At 36.7% G+C, this 25,177-nt stretch overlaps 1 protein-coding gene across 2 annotated transcripts; it reads left to right on the plus strand.

The window, feature by feature from the left end:
• Positions 1-792: 792 nt before the first annotated feature.
• Positions 793-23,814, plus strand: LOC141599015 (nuclear pore complex protein GP210). 2 transcript variants are annotated; one of them, XM_074418881.1, is made up of 36 exons: positions 793-1,090; positions 1,994-2,259; positions 2,921-3,087; positions 3,162-3,378; positions 4,904-5,250; positions 5,676-5,855; positions 7,568-7,706; positions 7,806-7,954; positions 10,071-10,182; positions 10,291-10,874; positions 10,966-11,089; positions 11,721-11,998; positions 13,369-13,458; positions 13,918-13,980; positions 14,462-14,653; positions 15,688-15,747; positions 15,826-15,894; positions 16,263-16,409; positions 16,522-16,641; positions 16,810-16,929; positions 17,159-17,314; positions 17,400-17,462; positions 17,547-17,662; positions 18,241-18,655; positions 19,103-19,202; positions 19,289-19,401; positions 19,852-19,923; positions 19,997-20,072; positions 21,083-21,190; positions 21,286-21,427; positions 21,949-22,023; positions 22,140-22,356; positions 22,513-22,579; positions 22,735-22,814; positions 22,948-23,008; positions 23,222-23,814. In XM_074418881.1, exons 1-36 carry the CDS (start codon positions 918-920, stop codon positions 23,566-23,568), a joined length of 5,805 nt encoding a protein of 1,934 aa, XP_074274982.1. In that variant the 5' UTR covers positions 793-917; the 3' UTR covers positions 23,569-23,814. The 2 variants fall into 2 exon arrangements, with proteins under 2 accessions (XP_074274982.1, XP_074274983.1); XM_074418882.1 differs by having other exon boundaries at positions 809-1,090; positions 4,884-5,250.
• Positions 23,815-25,177: the final 1,363 nt, after the last annotated feature.

A 25,177-nucleotide genomic window follows, 5' to 3' on the forward strand; every position in this document is an offset into this window, starting at 1 on the left:
GGTGACATTTACCCAATGCTTACATGGCTTTTTATATCTACCCTTTTAATAGTATTTATAGATAGATGGTTTCCAACTTTAACTATACGAGTTTTTGTACATTTGATACGGGTTTTATATCAGACGCATATAAGCAAATAAACCATATTGAAACGATTTTTAACAATAAAATAAGGGAAATTCCCACTTGTACACCTCTGGTATGAGTTAATCCCACTTGTACCATTACTTTTCAGGAAAGTCCACTTGTACCCTCCAACTTCTTAGTTATTCTCACATATACCCCTTAAGTATAGTAAATGATGAATATTGAGGATGAAGACCATGAAGTGTGTAAAAGGGTAAAGGATGAACGTTGAAGATGAAGTGGAGGCATATAAAAATGAATGTGAAGGGAAAAACGATGTTTGTTGGAGAGAAAACGAATATTTCAATTAAAGTATTACATTGTTTACATAGCTCTTAACATCGTACGTAAGGGTACTTAACAATTATTCCACGCTTAATAATGACAAGCGAGAATTCACTTAACGTCTTAGTTGTTGGTGCTTAGTATTATGATGTTTGAATGTGGACTTTCCTTAAAAGTAAGGGTACAAGTGAGACCAGTCTATACTTGAGGGGTATAAGTGAAAATAACTAGTAAATTAAAGGGATATAAGTGAGCTTTCCTGAAAAATAGGGGTATAAGTTAGATTAGCCCATAGCAAAGGGGTACAAGTGTAAATTTCCCATAAAACAATTTGAAATAGCAACCCCTTGCAAAGTTGCAAATAAGTAGTCCTCGATTAAAAATCAAACCCCTCCCAAAACCCTCAACTCACTTTCCCCAATTAAACTCAATTGAAAATGCCTTAATCAGTTAGTTAGGGTTCTTCATTTCTGGAATTTCTGGGTTTCAATTCAGTTAATTCACAATGTTACTCCATGCTTCACTACTTCTCGTCTTTATATTCGTGCTCAGTACACTCAACAATGGCGTCCAGTCTCTGTCTGGACCTCACATTGCTGACGTCAACATCCTTTTACCCCCTAAAATGACGCACCCTGTTGAATATCGTCTTCTTGCTAGTGACGGTTGCTTCAAATGGTTCGTTTCGTTTTTTTAATTGGTTTAATTAGCTAATTAATGTTTAATTATTGTTTTAAATTAATTTGTCTGCTCGAATTTGATTGGAGTTTATTGTGTTTTGGATTATGTCGATTATTAGTTGTAAGACTGCGTACATTTGACACCACTTAGTGCTTTAGCGGGGTTATTGGGGAGGTGGGTTTATAGGTATCAGGGTAATGTTGTTGATGTTAAGCTACGATTGTCGAATAATGTTGATGTTAAGTGTCGGTTTTCAGGCCTTTTTATTAGCTTCTGTTAATAATAAGCTAGGTTGGTGCTTGTGGGTGAGCTATTTTGTTGTGCATTAGCTGGAGTGGTACTCGTTGGTGCTCTACAATAATGGCCTGCTATAAGCCTATGATTGGGTTTCTTATTCACTTAATTCTAGTGTTGAGTGTTTTATCGACGTTTCTACATTTAGGGTCTGTGATTAATGGCATTTATTGTCATTTTTAGTGGCAGCGACACCGTTATCACAATGGCTCAGATTTTGGGGGGGGGGGTGTTGGGGTTTTATACCTTAACCCTCTGACAAAACCACAAAGAGGCTGTTTAGGATAACCATGATGAAAAGTGAAAACTGCATTGTAATATGGAACGACACTCTGCTACGTCATAGTACGTGAAGTCGTGAACCGTAGGCGGTTTAGTGAGGCACATTTCTAGTGCCTGAAAAAGTAAACCAAGCAAGCAGGTTTGCTATATTTGGGTTTTTGAGTATTTTTGCTGTTTAGATTGCGCGCCTGTTTTTTTCCGTCTCTCCTTCTTTCGCCATCAGCATGTCCCTGTGTAAATATATAAATATTGAAGCTAATAGACTTTTGAGGAGGAGAGAGATTTGAAGTTTTTAATTATCTTTTTTATTTTGATTTTTAATAGGTCATGGGATCATCACGACATCTTATCTGTTGTGCCTGAGTATAATGAAAGCAATCATTGTTCAACTAGTGCTCGGCTACAATCAATTGCTCCTTACGCTGGACGAAAGGAGACAGCAATCTATGCTGCTGATGTTCTCACAGGAATGGTTGTTCGCTGTAAAGTGTACATTGATATGTTTACCAGGATCCAGATTTTTCACAGCTCGGTTAAACTTGATTTAGATGGTCTTGCGACTTTACGTGTGCGTGCTTTTGACAGTCAAGGTAACTTTCAAATGCTGATGATGCAGTGGTTTCCTAATGCAGTCACTGCACATGGTCACTCTTAGGTCTTTGCAGCTTTTATGTGATAAGTTGCTGACTACTTGATAAAATTACTACTTTGCATACTTGTTTCATGCGTGTAACTGTTTTAAAACTTAGAATCACAAGTGGATGCTACTTATATACTCCGTATGAACTATTTACATACATTGTAGTCTCCTCGAATTTGAAGTTTTTTTTATCTCATGTTTCTCTAAAAACTGTAATAATACTTTCGGTTTCTGTTATCTTAGTACCTCCTCTTTCGCAATGTTATTACCATCTGACTTTATGCAGTCTCGAACACAGTAATTTGACCATATTATCTCACATTAATGTATTAACTTTTTTTGTTAATGTATTTTTGGGGATTTGTTTTCTGGTAACTAATGTAAATATCTTTGTATCATATAATACTTTTTTTTTTACCTTTTAAGCATTTTCACAATCGAAGTGTCACTATTTCACCTTAAAATGGGAAGAACGTTATTAAACTGATGAATTATTTGATAGTCTTATGTTTAGTTTTTTTGAAGTTATAGTCTTATGTTTAGTTGATCGCCTGTAAATTTGCATTGATACTATCTGGACATATGGTATTCACCTAAGATTTGCTCTGCAGAAAATGTGTTCTCCTCATTGGTGGGATTGCGGTTCGTGTGGCAGCTGATGCCTGAAAGTGATGGGTCACCTCATCACCTTGTTCATGTCCCTCTGAGCGATTCTCCCTTAAGCGACTGCAGTGGGTATTGTGGCGACCTAGAAATTCAGACAAAGCTTGAAGATAGTGTATGTCTACCATGCTCAGTAGAGGTCTAGTTGTTTTCTGTGAATTCATAATCTAATATAAAACTTCTGTGCAGGGGGTGCATTCAGACCTCTTGGTAGTCAAGGGAACTGAAATAGGCCAGGAAGTTGTCTCGGTTCGCTTGTTTGAAAGAGAGTATGATAGCATGACAGATAAGATTCATTTGACGGTAGCTGAAGCTATGTCACTGGAACCTCCGTCTCCGGTCCTTGTTCTTGTTGGTGCTGCACTGCCTTATAGCCTTAAAGTCATTCGTGGCAACATTCCTCAAGGTTCTTTTTCTTATCTAACCTGACTATGTTGTTTCATGGCTCATCTGATGGTCGAGACATGAAGGAATATGGCAGTTCTTTCCGGTCACATAACTATTCACACTCGGCCTTTCATGATTTCATCTATTGTATGCCATGGCCTTCTTACATATTGATTTGTGTGGTATTTTATGTTTGTTACCGACTTACTGTGCTTATGATGTGGAGATCCCCTAGATTATTGCAAAGCATGAAAATGTGGCCGGTATGTTACATATTGATATTTCGACAGCGACAACCAATAGTTCAAAATATCACCTATACAGCCGAAATTATTGCGGGATATGAGGTGATGGAAAATGAGGCCCTAGGAAAGAGAGCATAGCTTGCTAACATGTAAATTCAACTAAAGTACACATTTCTAGCCATATGTTTTTATAATTATAGCCAGCCTGACTTGGCCTTGTTACCTTGGAATTGTGTCTTTTAGTGGTATTGGGATCATTGTCTTAGGCCAGGAGTGAGTGTTGGCAATAAACAGTGACTGATGTTTGACCTTCATTAGAGAGGGAAGCCACCACTGATCCAACCATTGGCTGCCACCAGGGGAAATACTACTGAGTAGTGCCAAAATTATTTTCTTTACATTTGATATTTGTTAGGTTGTAGATTTCAACAAGCTTTTATTTTGTTTGGCTTTTGGTTGAGTGGTTTGGAAGGAGGCTCTATGGTTGGCGATGGAGAAGTAGTGGGCGTTGGCAAGTGGCTGGCAAGGGAATGATGTTTCTGGCTAGGGGAGGAGAGATAACGATGGATGTTGCTGAAGAGAGGTGAGGGGGGAGCATCCTGGATCGCTCATCATGGGTTGCTTATGTGTGGGTGATGAGGGGAAGGATCGGAAGGTTGTCGGCGACGAGAGATGACAATAAGATTGTCGGCTATGATGATGAAGAGGAACAATACCGCACGAAGGAGAAGAGATTCGGTGGTCTCATGGTGGTTGACTGTGATAATTAAGTGGTTGGGGAGGTGCGACAGGTGTGGGAAGGAGAGGTGGTTGTTAGGGAGGGGAAATGAGGGGGATGACTAATGATGGGAGGAGGTTGGGGAGGGTTTTAATTGGGTTTGGGTTATTTAATTATAAGTGTTAGGCTTAATAAGGATAATTTGGTGGTCATTTTACGAAAAAGCCTACCCAAAGAGGACAAAAATGAAAAAAGATGTCCCAAAAAGGAATGTTGGGAGGGAATATTGTGGATTGGAGGGACTACCTTTTATTCTTTTCCCTTCCCTTCTGCTCTTCGTTCTTCATTTTCTTCGTTTCAATCACACCATGGAACAAACACGCTTTAAGAGTCTACCTCCACTTTTGCAAGATGTGCCTCCGAATCTATATGCTTTCACATATGATCCTTGTAGCCTGTTCTTTGGCCTTTATTGGTCCATTGTAAAATATGTAAGCATGTATGCATAGTTTCTGCAAGGAGGTTATCTTTTGATTCCTTTGATAAATTGTTTCATGACAGTGAGGTTTTTTGTCCTTCAGTGGTGCCTTTGCCTTCTCCATTTCACCGTTGGTCTTCAACAAATTCATCCATCGCTCAAGTGGATTATTCGATGGGCATAGTCCATGCAATGAACCTAGGTGAAACAAGTATTGTAGTTGAAGATATCAGGGTTGCTGGACATGTCCAGATATCATCTCTGAATGTAGTCGTGCCAGATCATATTTATTTATTCTTGTCACCTATATCTATAAATGGCGGTCCTTTGGAGGGGGTAGAACCCGTAGTGTCAAATGGCCGTTGGTTCGTTGTTATTGGCAGACATTATCTTGTTGAAGTGAAGGTGTTTTCCCGAGGGCCTACGGCTCGAGTGATTCATACTACACTGGTACTTGTACTTTTCGTGTTCTCTTTCGTCTTTGGTTACTAATATATTTTCTTAAATTTATCAAACAATTAAACATGTGAATATTATTAGATCAAGCCGAAATTCTGCATTCTGTTTTTTCTTACAGGATGTGCTTGTATATTTTAAGATAACTCTCCCATCTATTGGTGGTTATTATTTTCATGTCATTTTTTTTTCTCATTCCTTTTATTAGTTCACGTGAACATGTATACGAAAATATTTTCACCTTTTATTCTTATATGTACCTTATTCTTCATTTGTGAGATTAGTGCGTTGCCCAATATTTAGTAGTCAGAGAGATTGATTCTGACTATCCAGTCCCGTGCCTTAAACTAGTAACCCTCCCTTTCTATCTCGGATTATTATGTGATACATATGAATTATGCTAGTGCATCTGAATGCAGAATGAAAATGTGCAACTGGATTATTATGAGCCGGAGTATTGGAGAAATTTTTCGGTGCCAGATAGTACTGCTGCGAATTATGGGTGGCAGAATTCAAGAATGCTGGAGCCAATTGCACAAGGACTTGGAAAGTTGTCAGCTTCTTTAACTTACTATACCAGTCACCCTGAAAAAAAGGAGGTGAATATTTCTTTACTGTCGTTCTATGTTCTCCTCATATTGACACTAATGGGCACATTAAAGTGCTTCTATTTACACATTTTTTTCTTGGGTCAGTCCAGAATAAAATTTATTCGTAGGGGAAAAGAAGAAAAGCATACAAGCAGAGTGTAAGAGTTTCCAAAAACTTCGAGTACCCAAATATATAACAAGATTCACTGTCAAACTTCACAGAGGAATCCTCTCTTAAAGGAGGGTGCCTTGTAATTAATATTAAAAAATGTGTGCTGTCAAGGGTATCTGAGTTTCAAGTTCTCTAGTATCACAAGCAGAGCAAGTCGGAACAAGAGCAAAATAAGAGGCAACAAGTGCTCATGACGTGTAGATGTAGTTGGTTGACTCTATGGCAAAAGACCTACTACCATACTGTCAAACCTATTATAGAAAGAAAATTTGGATTTGTATATTAGGAATTTGGGATCAGAGATTACTTGACACAATCACGGTCCTAATGTATCCTCCAATATTTTCTTTTTCTTTTTGACAAGTAAGATACTCCGTATAAAATTAATTAAGTGACATCAAGAGGATGGGCGCCCGTGTACAAAAGGATAGCATAGAGGTGATGTCATATACAAAAAGACATCATGGGGTGACACCTAAATGTGATATCCATATAAAATGAGCGATGGATACTTGTGCTTTCAAACTATCGCTGGTAATATCTACGATAATAAGAAGGGTCAGGTTTCCATTTTGGTGAAATATATGGTTCCGAGTATATCAAAGCTTCAGAAAATGAAACGTGGAACTCTTGGGACTCATAACAGACTAATGTTTTTGAAATGGATCTTTAAGGGTGGATCCTTAAGATTTGTGTTTCGGATCTCGAGTCAACCTTATCGAGCCAGGTGCGGGTTGGGTTGGTTTTGCTAAGTATACCAATATTACCAACAACTAACAATTTTTGAAGTATTGTTTGTTGCAGCCAAAATAGTACTTTTTTTTTTTATGGGATGCTTTTTTTAAAAACAGTAAATGACACAGGGGTAGCTTGAAATTACTGTACATGTACCACAATTCAAAGTGCGGAAATGCCTTATATAAACCAATCTGTGACATATCTTCCCTATTTCATCGTTTTTGCAAGGTTACTAGAAGTGTTATTTAACTTCCACGTCAAAATTGGAGTTATACAGAAGTAAATAGGTCCATCCATACAATTGTCATCATACTCCTAGAGGAGAGGTTGGATTCCTAACCTACTTAACTCAGCGACAACCTCTCAGTCGCTGGATCTGCTACAGTTTTTAGTTAAGGGTAGCCAAAAGGAATCCAAATAGCCTCCTCATACATGACCAATAATGGATCCTTGAAAAGCACGAATAATGTCATAAGAGGTCTACAAAAAACAACATAAACTAATGAGCCATGAGTTACCTTGTGAATTTTTTTACAAAAGTATGAAAGAATAGCTCTCCCGGCTCAGTTAGATTCTTTCCAGCTGATTAGATAAGTCTTAGGATTTGCTCAATACTACCACCTTCTGAGGTTTTTAATAAAAAATTATACGTGTAATTTATACTTCCTTCAAGGGGCACCATGCCACCACTTAGGTTAGCAATAGCGTAGTTGGACTTGTTTTTTTGGCTTGTTTTTACTTTTATTTTCTTTTACACCCACCTTCTCCCTTTTGAGACTCATGATCCCTGAATGTGGACATTTGGCTACAGATTATGAATGTCGTGCAAGAAATTATGGTTTGTGAACAAGTGAGGTCTGTAGATGAAGGAAGGAATACTTTATTGTCATCTCTTCTGCTTCCTTGGTCGCCAGATGTTTATCAAGAGGCAGAGCTACATACTGTTGGAGGTTTCTAACCTAGCCCACCTTCTCTGTCCTCTAAAATATATTCGTCTTTTTTAATACTGGATTTTGTGTCTCTTAACTTTATTCTTCTTGTTTTTGTAGGTTGTGCAAAAACACCTTTTGATTATAAGTGGCTTTCTTCTGATGATAGCATTGTATCTGTATCTGTTATGGGTGTTGTCCAGGCTAAGAGACCTGGGAAAGCGTCTGTTAAAGTTGTTTCAGTATATGACAGTCTCAACTTTCATGAGGTGACAACTTTTATATACAACTATACTATTACGTTTTTTTGTAAAGATTTTCGGGTTCTAAATTCTATGATTACACTTTATAGTGTCCCTTAAGGAGATACATTTAAAATATGCTTTTGTTTCTTGATGATTCGTGATAATTACCATGTTTTATGAGACAATTGTTTATGATGTTAGGTCAATTCTATGTTTGTGACTGTATGAGATGTGTAAACAGTGATTTGCTGTCTATGCATATTATTTCTTGCAGAAGCTATGAAACCTCTACTCACCCAAGTAAATCTGTAAGATGTTATGCTTACTTAAAAATAATTCAACTGGACGAATTAGTGACTAATAAATCTGAAACCTCTACTCACTCAAGTAAATCTTTTGGATTTTAATTATAGATACGATTACAAACAAATGTGTTTAATTGAAATGCAGAAGTTATTTGTCAGATATTAGATTCTTTCAGAGAATCTTCCGTGAAGGATGAATATTGATCCTGAAAATTGGTTCATTATTCGATAGGAAAAAGGAATCACGGATCACTCTTCCTCTTTTGTTTATTTCTTGTTTTTTTCATCGTTGTTGGAATAGTGAAGGTCACTCCCTCCATTTTTCTATTTTTGTCCCATTTGCTTTTACGTGGTCTTCATGACATAACTTTGACAGACTTTTATATGTTACTACTTTTTTTTGTTGAAAATAATATTTGTGAAAGATTTTGCGATAATAACTGTAAATATTTGTTTTATGTATCAATGTTTTTGGATTTGAAAGGTTTACCCCTCAACTATGTTGTTTTGAAAGGTGTACCCCTAACTTTTTGCAAAACTTTTTTGACTGTTACGAGTTTGGAAAAGGTTTATTTTTATTTTTTTCAAACCAAAGATCTTGTAAAGACTGGGAATTTGAAAAGAACAAAATCACCACTTTCTGAACTCTTACATGGGATTTATGGTCAGTCAAAGTTTATTTGAAGTAAAACTTTGGCTTTTCATAACTTTCGGCTGCGAGTTTATAAAGCGGTGATTTTGTTTTCAAACTGAAGATCTCGTAGAGAAGTTCAATTTGAACTCGTAGTCGAGTTATGGAATACCTTAAAAAACGAAATAGCTGAGGGTACAAGTGAGAAAACCCCTAATGATTTTTACTCTCCAATATATTTATGGTCAATGTTTGATAACTTTTACGGTTTTACCCTGAAAAAACAAGTGGGAAGAAAATAAAAAAACGAAGGGATTATATGTTTTCAAGACTTGTTGCACAAAATGTATTTTGATACACATGAATCTGGAAAATTTCTTTTGAAAATGAGAATTTGGTCGCATAATAATGTGCATCATGCCATCATCCGCATGAGGCGCCTACCTTTTTTGCGCTTTGCACCTTGTTGCAAAACCTCGGAAAACTGACCCGACCCGGTTAGATTGGCTTGAGACCCGAAATTGCATTACACAAATATGACCGGAATCTTCAAATTGACGTGACCCGAGCTTGACCCAACTGAATTTGATGGACCTATAACTGTTTGCAATCACTATCGAATTTGTTGGGTCCTTGTTGCCTCAATACACTCTTGCCCCTTTTAAACCTAAGATTACCACACCCGCTACCACTTCCTTATTTTTAAACCATTGTACTACTTTATGATTCATTTCAGTCGAAAGTAAATTGTGAGTAATTGACACCTGAGGTAGCTCACAGTGAGCTTTTGAATTTATGCTGATGGTTTGTACTTATGGTGCTGGGATATGAGTATGTTACATGTAGAAATCCATCTTACCATTACCTGGTCTGGTAGATGAAGTTGCGGAATACTCTTTATTCCTAGGCTCTATCCCTTTTATCGCATTGCCTTTTTTTTGTTTAAAAAAAAAATTACGAGGAAGCAAAAATACCAATAGCCCACTATATACTTTAAAGATGTGAAAATTTCTCTTTGCCAAACATGCTAATTTTTCCTACTAGAGTTTTAATTATACTTTGTACGTACTCCGTAGTAATTTTTCTTGCTTTTTATGGCTCCCTTGATTGAAAATTTTCACGTGGAGGTTCATATTCGTGACTTTGAAATGGTTCCTTTTGTCTTCAGTTACTTATTGCTCCTTTGTATTTAATCTCATCACAGGTAATGATTGAGGTTGCCATCCCTTCATCTATGGTTATGCTTCCAAAATTTCCTGTAGAGACTGTTGTTCAGTCGAACCTTTATGCTGCTGTTGCTATGAAAACATCAAATGGTATTACGACTCAACCCTTGAACGACCCCTGATAACTTTTGCATGGAGCTGTTGTACGTTATGATTGGCAAGTTTTTGTTTACGTTACATAATTTCAAACCCTCGCAGGTGACTATTTCCATAAGTGTGACGCTTTCCATTTATTTGTAAAGTGGTCAACTGGAAGTGATTCGTTTGTAGTACTCAACAACACTGCGGACTCGTTTCACAAGAATCAGCTGAAAAAAGTTGAACGTTCCGACCTTGATCATCAAGCTGCTTGTTCCTGGATCTCTCTTTATGCCTCTAGTCCTGGTCAAGCGATTTTGCATGCAACCTTTTCAAAGCCTATTGATTTTGGTTACAGCAGGCAAATTCTATTGAAGGCATCTGCTTCGATTGCTTCCTTTTTACCAGTTACTTTACATCAAGCTGGGGATGGTAATAAGGTTGGTGGTTATTGGTTTGACTTGGAGAAAGTTGGAAATAATGATCTATCTGGAATTTTAAATGAATTATTTCTTGTACCCGGGGCCTCTTTAGATGTTATACTTGTTGGAGGACCCAGAAGGTGGGGAAAAGGAGTTGATTTTGTTGAAACTGTGGATATTCATTATGAACGGTCTCCTCATAACATTGAAGGCCTTGTTTACCAAGTCCCTATTTTGGAAGGGAATGGATACAGAATAGTATGCCAAAAAGCTGGAAACTTTGTAAGTCCTTTTTTTTTTTTTAATATTTAAATATATTACTATTTGATGTCAAACTTTTCCTTATTATATGAATTTTCTTAATCTATTCCAGACAGTCGTTTTCAAACGTGGGAATTTGATTGGAGATGACCATCCACAACCTGTGGTAGCTAAGACAAGGTTGCATCTTGAATGCAGCTTTCCTTCTTCAATTGTGGTGCTAGCTGATGAACCTGGTTCGTCTCTTATCCTCCGACCACTGTTTTTTTAATAAGCTAACCCATGATTTTGGGTGGGTTACTTTCTCATGGCCACATTGATATTTATCATAGAGAGCAATTCAAGTGGTGTCGATGCTTGTTGTGCCTATTTTGTAATATTTTTTTATTTATATCTGCTATATACTAATCGACTTATGAAAGGACTGGCTAAACTGATATGTTCTATCATTTATCGATTGATATTATAGCATGTATTAGAAAAAAAAAAAAAAATCAATAGCTGGTAAATGTGCTGAGCAGTGGAAAATTAGACCTCAATGTGAAAGAAAAATAAATACATGTGCACGAAACTAATAATGAAGTACTCAGTATCCATGACTAAAAAACAGCACTGTTCCGTGTAGAGAGCGCCAAAGAATATGGAAGCTTACTTACTGTTACCAAATTGAGAAAGATAAAAGTCTATAAGTTCTCATCTCAATAAGTATTTACTGAAGGTGGAGAAAACATGTATCCATGGTGCTTTCTCTTATAAAATATTTCTGTGTTACTTTGAGTTGAGATACGCCGGGGGAATAGGAGTTTCAAACTTTAAATATAAGGCTTCTGCTTGCTTTATCTACATTATAACATGTAACATTTGCAGTCAACAAATTGGATGTCGTACAAAATGCTATCCTAGCTGACCGTGGTCCTGGACGTCTTCGCTCCACACCTGTAACCGTAGCAAATGGACGGACCATTAGAGTATCTGCAGTTGGGATTAGTATGTCAGGAAAAGCCTTTGCAAACTCCTCTTCTGTTCCTTTGCTATGGGAGTTGAAAAATTGTGAAGACCTGGCATCATGGGATGAACCTCATGATCGTGAAGTACCCGTCGTAGGTTGGGAAAGATATCTAGCTTTAAAAAATGCATCAGGCCAGGTACCATTAAATTTATTGCCTGTGGTGCTATTTTTACTGGTGCCATTTACATGCTGGATCAGTTCCTTGAACGTTTTCTGCAATTTTATGATTTTTGTTCACCTTTTATTTATTTTAAGCTGCTGTTTTTGTTAATACTTCTTATTTCATTTACCATTGATGTTTAATTTTTTTGTCGTTTAGTTTCCTCTCATTGATGGCCTCAAACGTTACATCATGTTAACGACTTATTTTGAATGAGAGTGCCTAAGTGCGCTTAAGCTTAAGACTTAGTGAGGCACTATCTTAGACCCTCGGGGAGACCGGGACCTCAGGTGCACCTTGTGCATAACGCGCAACAAACGATGCGCATTACCATGCAAATCCATATTTGCTTCATCCAATACTTTTATTTTACCCTCCTTTTGCTCTGTTATCCATATTTTATATTGAACTAGAGTTTGTGTTCAAAGACGGTGAACCTTTGTGTTTTAGGCCTTCACTGCATTCTTTGTGCCTCATTGTCTCTGGCTCTTGTCGCTACGGTGTGACTCGCCACCTTTTAAAAACAAAGGATAGTCAATTCTGTGTCAGTTTAGGAATAACTTCTCCTCTGGAAATTTTGGATGGAAGCAAAAGGAGGGGATTTGGGGACACCTTTCCTTATTGGTGAGAAAGTTGGGTTGGAGGGAAATGGCTAGGAGGGAATCCACTTTCTTTCCTAAAAAGTCAAATCAAAATCCTTTCAACATAGGACACTTTCGGAAGGAAAACATCATTATAACATTTCCCATCCCCTTGCTTTCCCCCCGTTTACATTTTCTTCATTCTTGTCCCCTCTTATCCACTTCTCTCCTACAATTATATCCAAATAATTGTTATTGTTGTTGGTGCTCTTTTATTTGACTGTTATATGTTTGGGACTTTGGGGTGTTCATCATGGTTTAGGCTTGTCCATCTTGCTAGTTTGTGACTCTTCCAGGAAGAAGTATCTGTAGCCTAATTTTCCCTGCCGATTCTGTTGCCTTGGATTAATTTCATCGTCCCTTATAATAAAGAGCTACAGGACATGTTGTGTTAGACCATGCACCTCTTTAAAAAAAAGGCTTGCCTGCTTTCTTAACAAATGGTTTATTTGCTCATTGATCTTCACATTAGTCATTTATAAGGGTGCTAGAAGCCTGGAAGTGTTTTATTTTGTTTCACCATCTTTTTAATTTACTGATAATGTTATGTATTATGGTCACTGTTTGACATTGATGTGTACGTTAAAGTTGATTTTTATGTCTAAGTTCAGCTTTTGAGAGTGGCATTTCAATAATAAACAAAAGGAATATTACATGTCAGATTTTAATCTGATTCTCATCTGTGTTGTGTACTTTCTTTTGTAGTGTGTTGTTCGTGCTTTGGTTCAAAAGACTCTCTTCAATGACTTTCCTTCTTTATCTGAGAAAGTTCTTACAGATGCTATCTCTCTTCAAGTAAGTTACATATCATGTGTTGCGACTTTTCAAGGTATAATGAAAAATGTAGTCGTTGTTGAAAACATAGACGGAGTAAAAGGATAAAGGCTTTGAAGTTGTGTTACTGTGACACTTCAATTTGGCGATACTAAACTTATGCACATCATTTAAGACTACGAAAATAACATGTTTCACAAAAATGGGTTTGTCCGGCTTACCAACATGTACCCCTGTTTGCACTTGCTCTCGAGTATGAATAACATACCTACGAAGACATCCACGATAGTCCTGGACAGCCGTTAATGCTAACAAAAGTCCGCCTTCCCTCCTAAGAGGGCAACTTTAGCAAATGTACTCAAATGAATATGCCCTTGTATTACTTTAGTCATTCCATTATCAACTGGTCCCTTGTGACCCAAACAAGCTATTATGTCTTTAGAAGAAATAATAAATATTTTAAATTTCTCATAAATCCAGGTTGTTTCAACCATGCAAGTATATCCGGATTTCTGCTTGCTTTTCTTCCATCCCAATGCAAAGGTAATTTGTTTTTGCTAAAGGCTTATTAATTCATTGTAGAGTTGCTTGTGTGTCTCTGGTGGGTACAACTAATTTTTATTTATTTATTCAGTGTGTGAATCATAGGTCTCTTTTAGTTAATTTATGACCAAGCCTTTAATCGATATTCCCCTTCTTTTTCTGTATACGTGTCTGGTGTACAGAGTTTATGGTTTTGGTATATCTAATTCTTCTATGAATGTGTTTGTTGGGCTTAAATATATAATGTTCACTTTAAGGTTCTCCTTGGGAAGTAAAGTAGTAGCTCCTATTTCCTAATGTGTATGGTGTCACGATAACGATTTATTATGTGTGGGCGCAAGTGAGCAATGCTTTTATAATTTATCGAGGCGCCTCTATCTAAATGAAAGCTGGCTAGAAATTTATTTTAATTTATTTTTATTATTGAATTGCTACTAATCTCTTATTCTAATTTCAAGTCCCGTGAATTTGTTGTTTTCAGATGAATCTCTCTGTTTTTGGAGGTAGCTGCTTGCTGGATGCTGTTGTAAATGATTCTCGAATTGTAGAAGTTTTACAACCTGCGCAAGATCTACAGTGCTCACGGTTAACTTTGGTTCCTAAAAGTGTTGGATCGGCAGTTGTTACTGTCTATGATGTAGGACTTTCACCGCCACTCACAGCTGCTTCAGTGGTAATTTCTCCGGTGAAGTGACTGTTTTTTAATATCAGAATGGAAAAGACTTTTATCATGTGAACAAGGCTGTTAATTTCCGTCAGTTTATCTGTGATCCCTTAGAAACCTCATAAGAGTAGGCCTACATTGTTAATGTGCTGATTTTGTAATTAAAAAGTACCAGTAGCTAGTGATTCATGCAATTGTTCCTCTATAATAGTTTTGCTTTTCTTTCTTGGTCGACAAGTAAATATTGACACAGACAACATATCTGAGTGTAGATTTGACACTAGTCAATTGGATAGGTTTCGGTTGCATCTTGTTAGATTGGAATGCTTTGGGTCTTATCTTGGTTCAGTTTGGTTCATTCAAGTCTAACTATGTTTGGGTCTATTTCGAGCCGAATTCTATTTCAGTTCAGTTTTATTTCACGCATGATGCATTTGGTCAACTTAAATTAATATTACAGGGTGGTATGTTGTTGAAGAAAATATCTATATCAATTGTTTATGCTATAGTATTAACTTCATTTTACAACTTTATTTCTTTATTGTTTCCTTAATATTCGAGGTTATAAATCTGAGATATATCAAGACTCCTTTCTAGTTAATTCGGGGTTATGGTCCTTTTTTATCGTGTTTCATCATCGGGCCTGCTTTTTCAGATTGAGTTCGGATTGTTCTGAGTTGGTTCGGTCATAATTGATATTATCATTTTCGTTGTGCTATCTATCAAGTATCGGTCCGTATACTTCAGATCAGCTTATGGCTATGGTTCTCTTTTGCAGGTGTATTAGTTATTTAGTATCATGCTTCTAATATCTTTTCCAAATTGATATACCATTTCCATTGCTGTTCATCTTGTTATACCACAACTTTTACCCCTCAAGAAATTTAAACATTATATAGTCTTCGACTTAAATTTGAAAAATATTAAATGTTGCAGTGTGTTTCTTTAACTTCCCATTTTGTTTGTGTCTTATTCTCTTACTCTTCTCTTAATCTTCCGATGGATGATATACCATGTTTGATACTGACATGTCCAAGTCTCAGGTCAAAGTTGCTGATGTAGACTGGATAAAGATTATGTCGGATGATCTTATAAGCCTGAGGGTATGTTTGAATATCGATGGTGATCATTGTAATGTAATGTGTAATTGACATAAATGACGTATAATTGGGTATGTGCAGGAAGGAAGCACTATTTCTGTTGTTCTACTTGCTGGAACGAATGATGGATATACATTTGACTCTTCGCAGGTTTGACTTTTTTTACCATACCTGCTCGTCAAAAAATCTATCGTGAGACCACCAAAAATACACGAAGCTCTCTACTTAGCTTTTGAAGATCTCATTTAAAAAAATGATCTCACTGGAACTTCATATATATATATTTGTACACAATAGGTTTAGTCAACACTTGAGGAGTTGAGGGGCTCTATAATGCAATGTTGTAGCGACAAAAAGGAAAACAAGTGAATTAATGCAACTATTCGTTGATAAAGCTGTCCCTCAGCTTCTTTTTCTTTAGAATTTTTTTTTTTATATCAGAATGGTCAAATTAAAATACGCTGATAATAATATGCTCTCTAACTTTTTATGAACCTTCTCATATTTGAGTTTTGCAGTATATTTACATGAACATTCATGTACATTTTGAAGACCAGTACATTCAACTTGTAGACAATCATACTTTGTCAAAGAATGACGATGGGAACGGTAGTGCATCTAACTTCACAATATATGGCAGATATGCTGGAGTGACCACGCTCTTTGTAAGTTTCTATATTTCATAATACAACTTGGAATCTGTTACTGCTTGTTCATTGCAGTAATGTTTTTACTGACATGATAACGAGGGTATTACATTTGATAACAATAATCCAGGTTACAGCCAGACAGCAATCTGGTCTGGAGATATTAAGTCAGACCATTAAAGTTGAAGTCTATAATTCTCCTGTGATGCACCCGAGCGATATTTTTCTAGTGCCTGGTGCCTCTTATGTGGTATGAGCTTGATGCTATTAGTTATTAAGAATATTAGTAAATCAATCAAAAAGTAATCATGGGAAGTTCAACACAAGAATGCAATGATTTTTATGGTGTTTCTTTGCTTTTTATTTATGAATTAGCAATTTTTAAGTTCAATAGTCTTAGTTCTGACTGACTGTTCAGGTTACTGTGGAAGGAGGACCCCAAGTTGCTGCCTTTGTTGAGTACACAAGTATGAATGATAGTACTGTGGCGGTACGGGAATCTTTTGGACGGCTATCTGCCATCTCTCCAGGAACTGCTGTAAGATTAATTTTTTTTTGCATGTACCTATTGAACCTTTGTTGCGTTTATAGGGATAAAAATCAAACTGATTTCATGTTTATATGGTAGATGGTTTGCTATGAGGATAAACTGAAACACTCCCGCACTTTAATTTCTCTTCTTTTTCTATTTTACACTTGAGTGACTAGTTGCTATTGATCAGAACCTGCATTTGATTTTAGCTTCTGCTTGTATTTGTTATTGCCAGAGAATTGTGGCAACTTTTTATGGGAATGAGCGTAGAGTTCTCTGCCAAGCGTATGCTAATGTCAAGGTAGGAATTCCAACTACAGCTATCCTGAATGTGCAAAGTGAAGAACTCTGTGTGGGATGTGACATACCAATTTTTCCTCTCTTAAGTGAGGTAAGAGAAGTGTGATCTAGGTTTATTTGTTACCGACCTTCTCTAAATGATCTTCAGATTTTACTGACACCTTTGATCATTCTAGGGTGATCTGCTCTCATTTTATGAGCTTTGTAAGAACTACAAGTGGACTATAGAGGATGAAAAGGTGATTTATGACAATATTTCATTTTACCTACTTGATAATGTCATATTAATGGCCATACTTAATAGGTACTCTGCCTGTAACTAGGTGTTGAGTTTCCATCCCACTGAGGACATGCATGATAATTACCGACTGCCCCTTTCTGGCCATGGTGGCTATCAGGATGAGTATGATATCAACTTTATGAAAGTTCTGTATGGAAGGTGTGCTCCAGACTCCAGTTGCATAACTCTTGTATTTCCTTTGCTTTGCTTGATGTTTTTGATTCATGGACGTACTGCTTACAAACAATCGATCATTTGTCAATTTAGCCGACTAAGCAAAGCACTCCATAACTTATTGTGAGGCATGATTGCTGAAGCCGAGAAAAGCATCATATGGCATATTGACCCCAAATCTTGCATTCTTTTGTGTTAGTGCCAAATGGTTTTTGATCTTTTGTTAGCTTAAAAACAAACAATGTATTAGCACAATATTTGAAACTGGGAATCCCCTAAATCCATTATTGTGATATATCTGCATTGTATAGAACACTTAAGTTTGTATCTGAGGATGTTTCTATTCTCTTAAAGAGGAAAGTCCTATGGAGTATTTGAAAATAAGATTAAATATATGTAGCAGTAACAACCTGAAGGCCAAAATTAATAGCAAGAAAAGGTTTACTGCTTCCTATGATAGCTTATCAATGCCTGACTAAGCTTTTTTGAATTTCATAAGGGTCAAATTTACATCGGTACTAAGTAGGCATGTTTTAACGTACTCTTTTTTCCCGTGCATTCAGGTCTGGAGGAAGGAGCAAGGTTGCACTTACATTTTCTTGCGATTTCCCATCTCCTAGTTCATTTTCAGATTCCAGATCTTACAGTGCATTGGTTTCCATAATGGTGGTGCCTGATCCTCCTCTTGCTCAAGGGATTCCAATAACATGGATTCTTCCTCCACATTACACTACATCAAATCTCTTGCCTGCACATTCTGGATCACAAAGCAAAAGAGATTTGCAAAGTCAAGAGGGAACTGTTTCTTACTCTATATTGGGCTGTTGTGGTCGTGGAGATGATGAACTGCCAAAGGGTATTGTTTCTATATTTGGAAGTAAAATAAAAACCACAGAAAGCAAGAATCTTGCTTGCATCCAGGCTAAAGATCACAGCACTGGAAGAATAGAAGTTGCATCTTGTGTAAGGGTTACTGAGGTAGGCGTGTGAAAATTGCAGCATGGCCTTCTTGTTAGAAATTTCTGCTCATATGTCAATTTCATCAACTATACATACAATAAGTTTACCACCATGCCTTGAGGGATCCTGCAAATAGCGAGGTAGGGGGGTTGGATATACACAACCTTACCATTGTGTTAACATAACACAAAATGGTTGTTTACAGATGGCCCATGATGAAATCGCGTCAATAATTGCATCAGCTGACTGCTATTTTACAATAAGAAATTGCAGCAGTTTGGTGAGCCATTTTATGTTCTATTCCATCAACAATCCAAAACCAAAGAATATTGCATCTTTTGCTCCATTAGAAATAGATAAATGTCCACGTGTTGATCATTATTTTGCAGAGTTCAAGGGTTTAATGGACTCTGTTATAAGCCATTACTATCAATATTACTAATTGGTAATGTGCTTCGTGTACAGGTTGCTCAGATCAGGTTTATTAGGAAGTCAGCAATGTTTGTACTTAATCTTGCTGTTGGTGCTAAAGTTGAACTTCCACTACATTATTATGACAATTTGGGTATGTTTATTTCATGTCAACTTTGGTTAGAAACTACTGAGGTGAAAGCACTGCGATGGTTCACAATTGGATTTCTTTTTGGTCAGGGAATCCCTTTCACGAAGCTCATAATGTGGTAGCCTTCAACATTGAGAGCAACTACCGGGATGTTCTTGCTCTTGATACCGTCAGTCAGGACAATGGCAGTATTATTGTCAAGGTATGATGTAGAATTTTAATACTTCTAGACATATTGATGTCGCCATAAGAACGTTACCTGAATTTTTTTTTGTTCTGTAATAAGCTACTGTTTCAAAAAGTAAGCCTATTTAATACTCCCTCCAATCCCTTTCAATTTACCCATTCACTATTTGAAGTCAAACTTGTAAAATATTGGCCTTGATTATAATTAGTCAAATAAGAAAAATAGAAAACTGAAGTTATTTACATTTGTATAAAAAAAAACAAGTTTCAGAAAATTATAATCTCAACATCAGAAAAATAATACATAAATGAAGACAAACGTGGTCAAAGTATCGTCTCATATACCGTGAAGAGTCCAATGGGTAGTTTGGAATGGACAGGAGTCACAGGACGGAGTAGTATGTTTTTATTTATCCCTTCTCTGCTTATCTAAATTTGGTTTTTCTTTCTCCAATTTATCCCCAAGGCTGTGCGACATGGTAGAGCTCTTGTTGGCGTTAGAATGAATGGCAGAGTGGAGAAATCGGACTACATCATGGTAATTGCTTACCTAAGTCTGCTTATTTACTTGATGCAAGAAGGTTTTTATGGCTTTCCTTTCAATTGTTCAGATTTCTGTCGGAGCTCATATACATCCACAAAATCCTGTTCTGCTGCCTGGAAGCTATGTTAATTTTAGCGTAGAAGGTAAACTTGGTTATTTTATAATTTGAAGCTAGTGCATACCTTATACCTCCATGTGTTGATGATTTGACTAGCTCATATTATTGTTGATGTCTCAGTTTACTAAGTTCTTTTTGGTGACTATGTCTCAGTTTATTAGGTGTGCATATAATATAGATACATACGGAATTACGGAGTATATGGGAATGTTTAGGACCTCAGGTACAAATATTTAACTTAAAAGATGTGAAAACTGCACATATAGCTCCTAGCCTCCTAGCTCGTTCATCTTTCATGAGTATATATATTTCTCATGTTAGGCCAACAAATTTTTTTTTTGTCTTGTTTCATTATAATCTGTCCTCATCTCATCCTTGGTCTGCTTCTCTGCCAAAATTGCTGGCTCCAGTTTCCCCAAATTTTCTCCTCTATTCTCCTTCCTCTACTTGGAGGGGAAAGGTTGTTTAGAAAACACTGAAATGTACCCAAGTATGAAAAATGAAATATTTATCTACTGATGAACAATTAGCAATAGATTGGTGAAAATAGAGTAATAAGTCGATAAAATGTGGTTTATGATTACTGAATGTTTATTAATAAATTATTATTTTTCGGTTTCCATTTAAGAATTAATTTTTATAAGAAACCCAGATTTGTTTGTAAAGAGATGTCCATCTCTTTCTTCAGCCGTTTTCGTCACCTTCTTAACCAGCATCTACCGTCATATCTCAAGGGACATTGGTGTTGGTGATAGTGAAGTACCCCTCGTACATTAGATTCACCGATGTTTTCTTATTAAACAAAAAGAAGCGGTAGTCCCATAATGATGACTTAAATAATAAATTAGTGTAAAGGACATCAGGCAAAAAAAGGACTGCTACCTTATTGTTGAGAGATAAGAAGTCATAAGACTGGAATCACTTAGAAAAAGAAAAAAAAAAGAAAAAAACTTGAACAACTAGATTTCATTTATCTGATTTTGATAGGATCTGATGGTTAATTTGGTTTATTGTTTCTTCATTCTGGTGTTGTAGGGATGGATAATCAAGCAGTGGGTCAGTGGTCAAGTGTCAATGAAAGTGTGCTCTATGTGGACTCTTTATCTGGCAGGGCTTCAGCATTTGGAGAAGGGACAACATCAGGTAGACCTCATTTTTTTTTATTAATGTGAAATTCAAATTTTACTGCTTTTAATTCTTTAGCAATAACTCTTGCATTGGCATTTTATTGTGAATAGTTGCATTTCAAAGTGCCACTATGAAGCTTGAAACAACTGCTAAAGTGATGAATAGGGATATCATATTTGTTGATGCTCCGAAGGACACCTTAACCAATGTTTTTGTCCCTCCAGAAGGATATAAATTTCCAGTGAAATTCAGGTTTTTGACTCACCTTACTTTGTCATGTACTCCCTCCCCTTCACACTGATCTACTTGTTTACTTTTAGGCTATCGACACCTTAACCTTAGATTTTGCAATTTATATTTCTTTTTTTTTTTGGTTGAACCTATATTTTTATGGGACATTTTGTTTTAGGACATGTAAATCTGTGGTAGAGTTTAAGATTGGTTAATTAACATTTTTTTTTTGTTATAGGTATTATTAGGACCACTTAGTAAACTTTTATATACTGGGAAGAAAGAGAAATGGAAAGAATTAGTAAACTTTGTAAAAAGGAATACAACAAGAGAAAAGGCGGTGGAAGGAATATGACAGTGGACTATAAGTCTTGGGAGAGATGGGAATTACTGATTTTTTTTTAATGTATTTTTTTATATTTTACACTCCGTATGTAATATATGACTTCTGCTGTTGTAATTGAATCACTCTGTGTTAACATAAGTGAAGATGCATATGCCCTATCCTTACGATGATTTCCATTCTCTTCAACATCATGCAGTGTCCAAAAATTTGGATCTCGAAGCAAAAATGTGGAGGTTCTTTATGACTGTCGGGTGGATCCCTCCTTTGTCGGGTATGGCCATCTAAAAGAGTGTGTAACAAAAGAACAACCTTGTTACCGCTGTTGACTCTGTGAACAACCTTGTTACTCATTTTCTCTAACCTGTTACTAATTTACAATGCTTGCAGGTATACTATTCCATTGAGGGACCTCAACACCGGTGAATCATATTGTCATTTCTTCCCTCATAATCCAGAACATTTAGCAAATTTTGCACCCAAATCATCATTTAAAAGACAGGACATATCTATTTCTATTCATGCGAAACTAAGAGAAGCTCATGAAGTGTCAGGCTCCGCAACTGCACTTTTTGTTGGCGGTTTTTCTGTCCTCGATATGAATAAGGTTACTTGTTTTCTCAATCATTTTAAACAATAGTTGCAGAATGTGTTATCATGTTCTCTTTTTCCTTTTTTCCATTTTTCTCTTATTATTTTGTTGACCAAAATGAAGATTCGTGTTACCTCAAATAAGTTTGTGATTTACAATTGTCTTTGTCAGGATTCTTTGCAGCTGAATTTGACACCTAATTCCAATAGAAGCATCTTAACAATTTTGGGTAATACAGGTACGTCGTACATGAAATACTTAAGTAGGAGTATGGTACTCAACTTGATGAGCCTGATAAGGAGTATGGTACTTCGTATTCACTGGAGCGGAGCAAAATATAACTAGGCCTACACTTCTTTCCATACATTAATGAATCAGATTTGCTTCATACAGATGTTGGCATCCATTGGTTGAAACGAGATGTGCTGATTGTTCGGAACTTGTTTAAAGAAGCTTTCCGTTCAAACTTTGAGGTATTATTTCCACCTTTTCAGAAATTATGTAACCTCAATTATTCTCTGTAATCTAGATATGGGTTATTGGAGGAATGGTCAATTCAAAAGGTTTGAACAACTCACTGATTGTCGCTTACCGTGTATATTCCAGGTGAAAGTATTAAAACCAAAGAGTTTCAGAGACAAACTCATATTTACTCTACCCGCCAATGGTTAGTCTACTTTATAAGTCGTGCTTTCACACGAGGTTCTGCCAGCTTATTAGTATCTTGACTAGTTATCGTGTTTTACTTTCAGTTTCTATCGTTTGCTGTTATTTTACTATCATTCATTGTTTCAATTGATTGATGATTCAATTAACAGACCCCAAATCAATTTAGGATTAAAGCTCTATTCTTATTGTTGTATGGTACTCGATCCTACAGGTCAGAGAGTAGAGATAGATGTCAGCTATGATGCAGGCGACACGAAGGCGACGATTCTGCTTCTAACGCTGTGGAAAGGACTTGCAGGGTGTTTAGCTCTCCTAATACTGACATTTATTATCTATAAATGTCTCCTGGACAGACCTGGTGGACCCGAGCCATTGCCTACTCCGGCAGGCCCAAGTGATCAAGCACCTAGGACTCCTGAACGTCATAGCCCGGCTAATTCAAATGAACAATCTCCGCGGACACCTCAACCCTTCATGGAATATGTGAGGAGAACAATCGATGAAACTCCATACTACAGACGGCAAGGAAGAAGGTTTGATCCACAAAATACATACTAGAAAGTGGTTTCAACATGTACTATCAAATGTACCGGAGATTAGTGTAAAGATGTAGAGCCGCCGTAATTAGCTTGTCCGTTATTGTGTTTAGTTACCACTCGAAATTTTGCTAATCCCTTCAGGAAACATGTACCGAGTGTCTTGGCATGTGAGTTTTGATTGTGGTCGTATAGTGTACGGAGTAATTTGTAAGCGTCTTTGTACAAACATTCGGACATTTCTATGAGGTTCTCCATTGGATCCCAATTCCCAAGTGTTGGGGCATTTTTATTTCTAAGTATTTGGACCTTACCATTCCGAAATTGTAATCACTATATAGACATGATCAGGTGACATGGTACGATTTAAAAACAGAGAAATTTTTTTTGGCTACGAGATCATTGAGAGGCAGTTTTCTTCAAATTAATTGATGTGATTAAAGAAATTATCAATTTGGGTCGTTTTGAAACTATTTATCAATTCAGAGTTCATGTAGGCTGGGTTTGGGATCAGGAAAGAGTTGCGCCCTGTGGCGACATGGTAAATAAAAGTCGTCACACCACATGGTGACTTTGTTAAGAAAAATTGACTACTCGTATTATTCTATGTGCAATTCAAGAAACAAAAACAACATTAACCATCTCGTCTGCTAGTTCTGGAGGTGGCAACCTGGATGGGGCACGACGGGTGGCCTGAGACCGGCATGACATGGCCCGGGTTACTGTAGCGGGCCACATCACAACTTTTGGTAAAATCCCGTGCCTAGGAAAGCCCCGGCCTGAGGCACGACAGACACAATCAGGCCAAGCCCGAGTTTTAGCCAAATGAAAGTACAAATAAACTAATTATTTCTAATGAATTATAATTATATAATTCAACCAAAAGGACAGTTCTCTCGAACGACACATTTTTTTCACATTAATATATATTCCATTTATTAGAAATTCTTGTTTTAGATTAAAGTTGCCGCTTGCAATTGTGACCTCCCTATAAGTAGCTATATGATAAGCAAATCTTGCTTATGACGGTCTTTCTAAAAAGATCTCTCATAAAGTCATAACCATCTCTCCCGGTTTCTCTTAGTTTAATCAGTAGTGAGAGGTCTTTTTGAGAAAACCTTCTACAATAAGATTTTGTGCTATGTGATATAAAAGGGTATAAAATTGTCAAGTTTCTGAAAATGTTCTTTTATAACACCAATTCGACAATTATTTTCTAACCTAAATGAGTTTGAGAGTTAATATTTTTGTGAGCATTATATTTTTAAGACCGTAACAGAGAGAGTTACCAATAGATATGCCCTGTCAATTTTTTTTGACAAAATAAACTTTGACTGATCATGAATCTCTACTACGAGTCGGGTCCATTTTAAGTGGGTGACTGGGTGATAACGTCATAGTGGTGGCTTAATTTGGGCTACGAAAAGAAGCATGGGTCCTTTACTTGGACATCGGATTAAGTACGAGTCGCGTCAATTTTGCGCTTTTTAACCTTAAGTCCATAACGGAGAGAGTTATCAAAATAAACTTTGACTGATCATGACTCTTTACTACGAGTCGTGTCAATTTTGAGTGGGTGACTGGGTCATAATGTCATAGTGGTGGCTTAATTTGGGCTACAAAAAGAAGCC

Source organism: Silene latifolia, chromosome 9, assembly GCF_048544455.1.
Source record: "Silene latifolia isolate original U9 population chromosome 9, ASM4854445v1, whole genome shotgun sequence".
Lineage (NCBI taxonomy): Eukaryota > Viridiplantae > Streptophyta > Magnoliopsida > Caryophyllales > Caryophyllaceae > Silene > Silene latifolia.

Coding starts and splice junctions, on each gene's coding strand:
- LOC141599015 (XM_074418881.1), top strand. CDS start 918: ATGTTACTCCATGCTTCACTACTTCTCGTCTTTATATTCGTGCTCAGT. Junction 20,073..21,082: donor TGTTAATTTTAGCGTAGAAG/GTAAACTTGGTT, acceptor CTGGTGTTGTAG/GGATGGATAATCAAGCAGTG. Junction 22,024..22,139: donor GTGGATCCCTCCTTTGTCGG/GTATGGCCATCT, acceptor CAATGCTTGCAG/GTATACTATTCCATTGAGGG.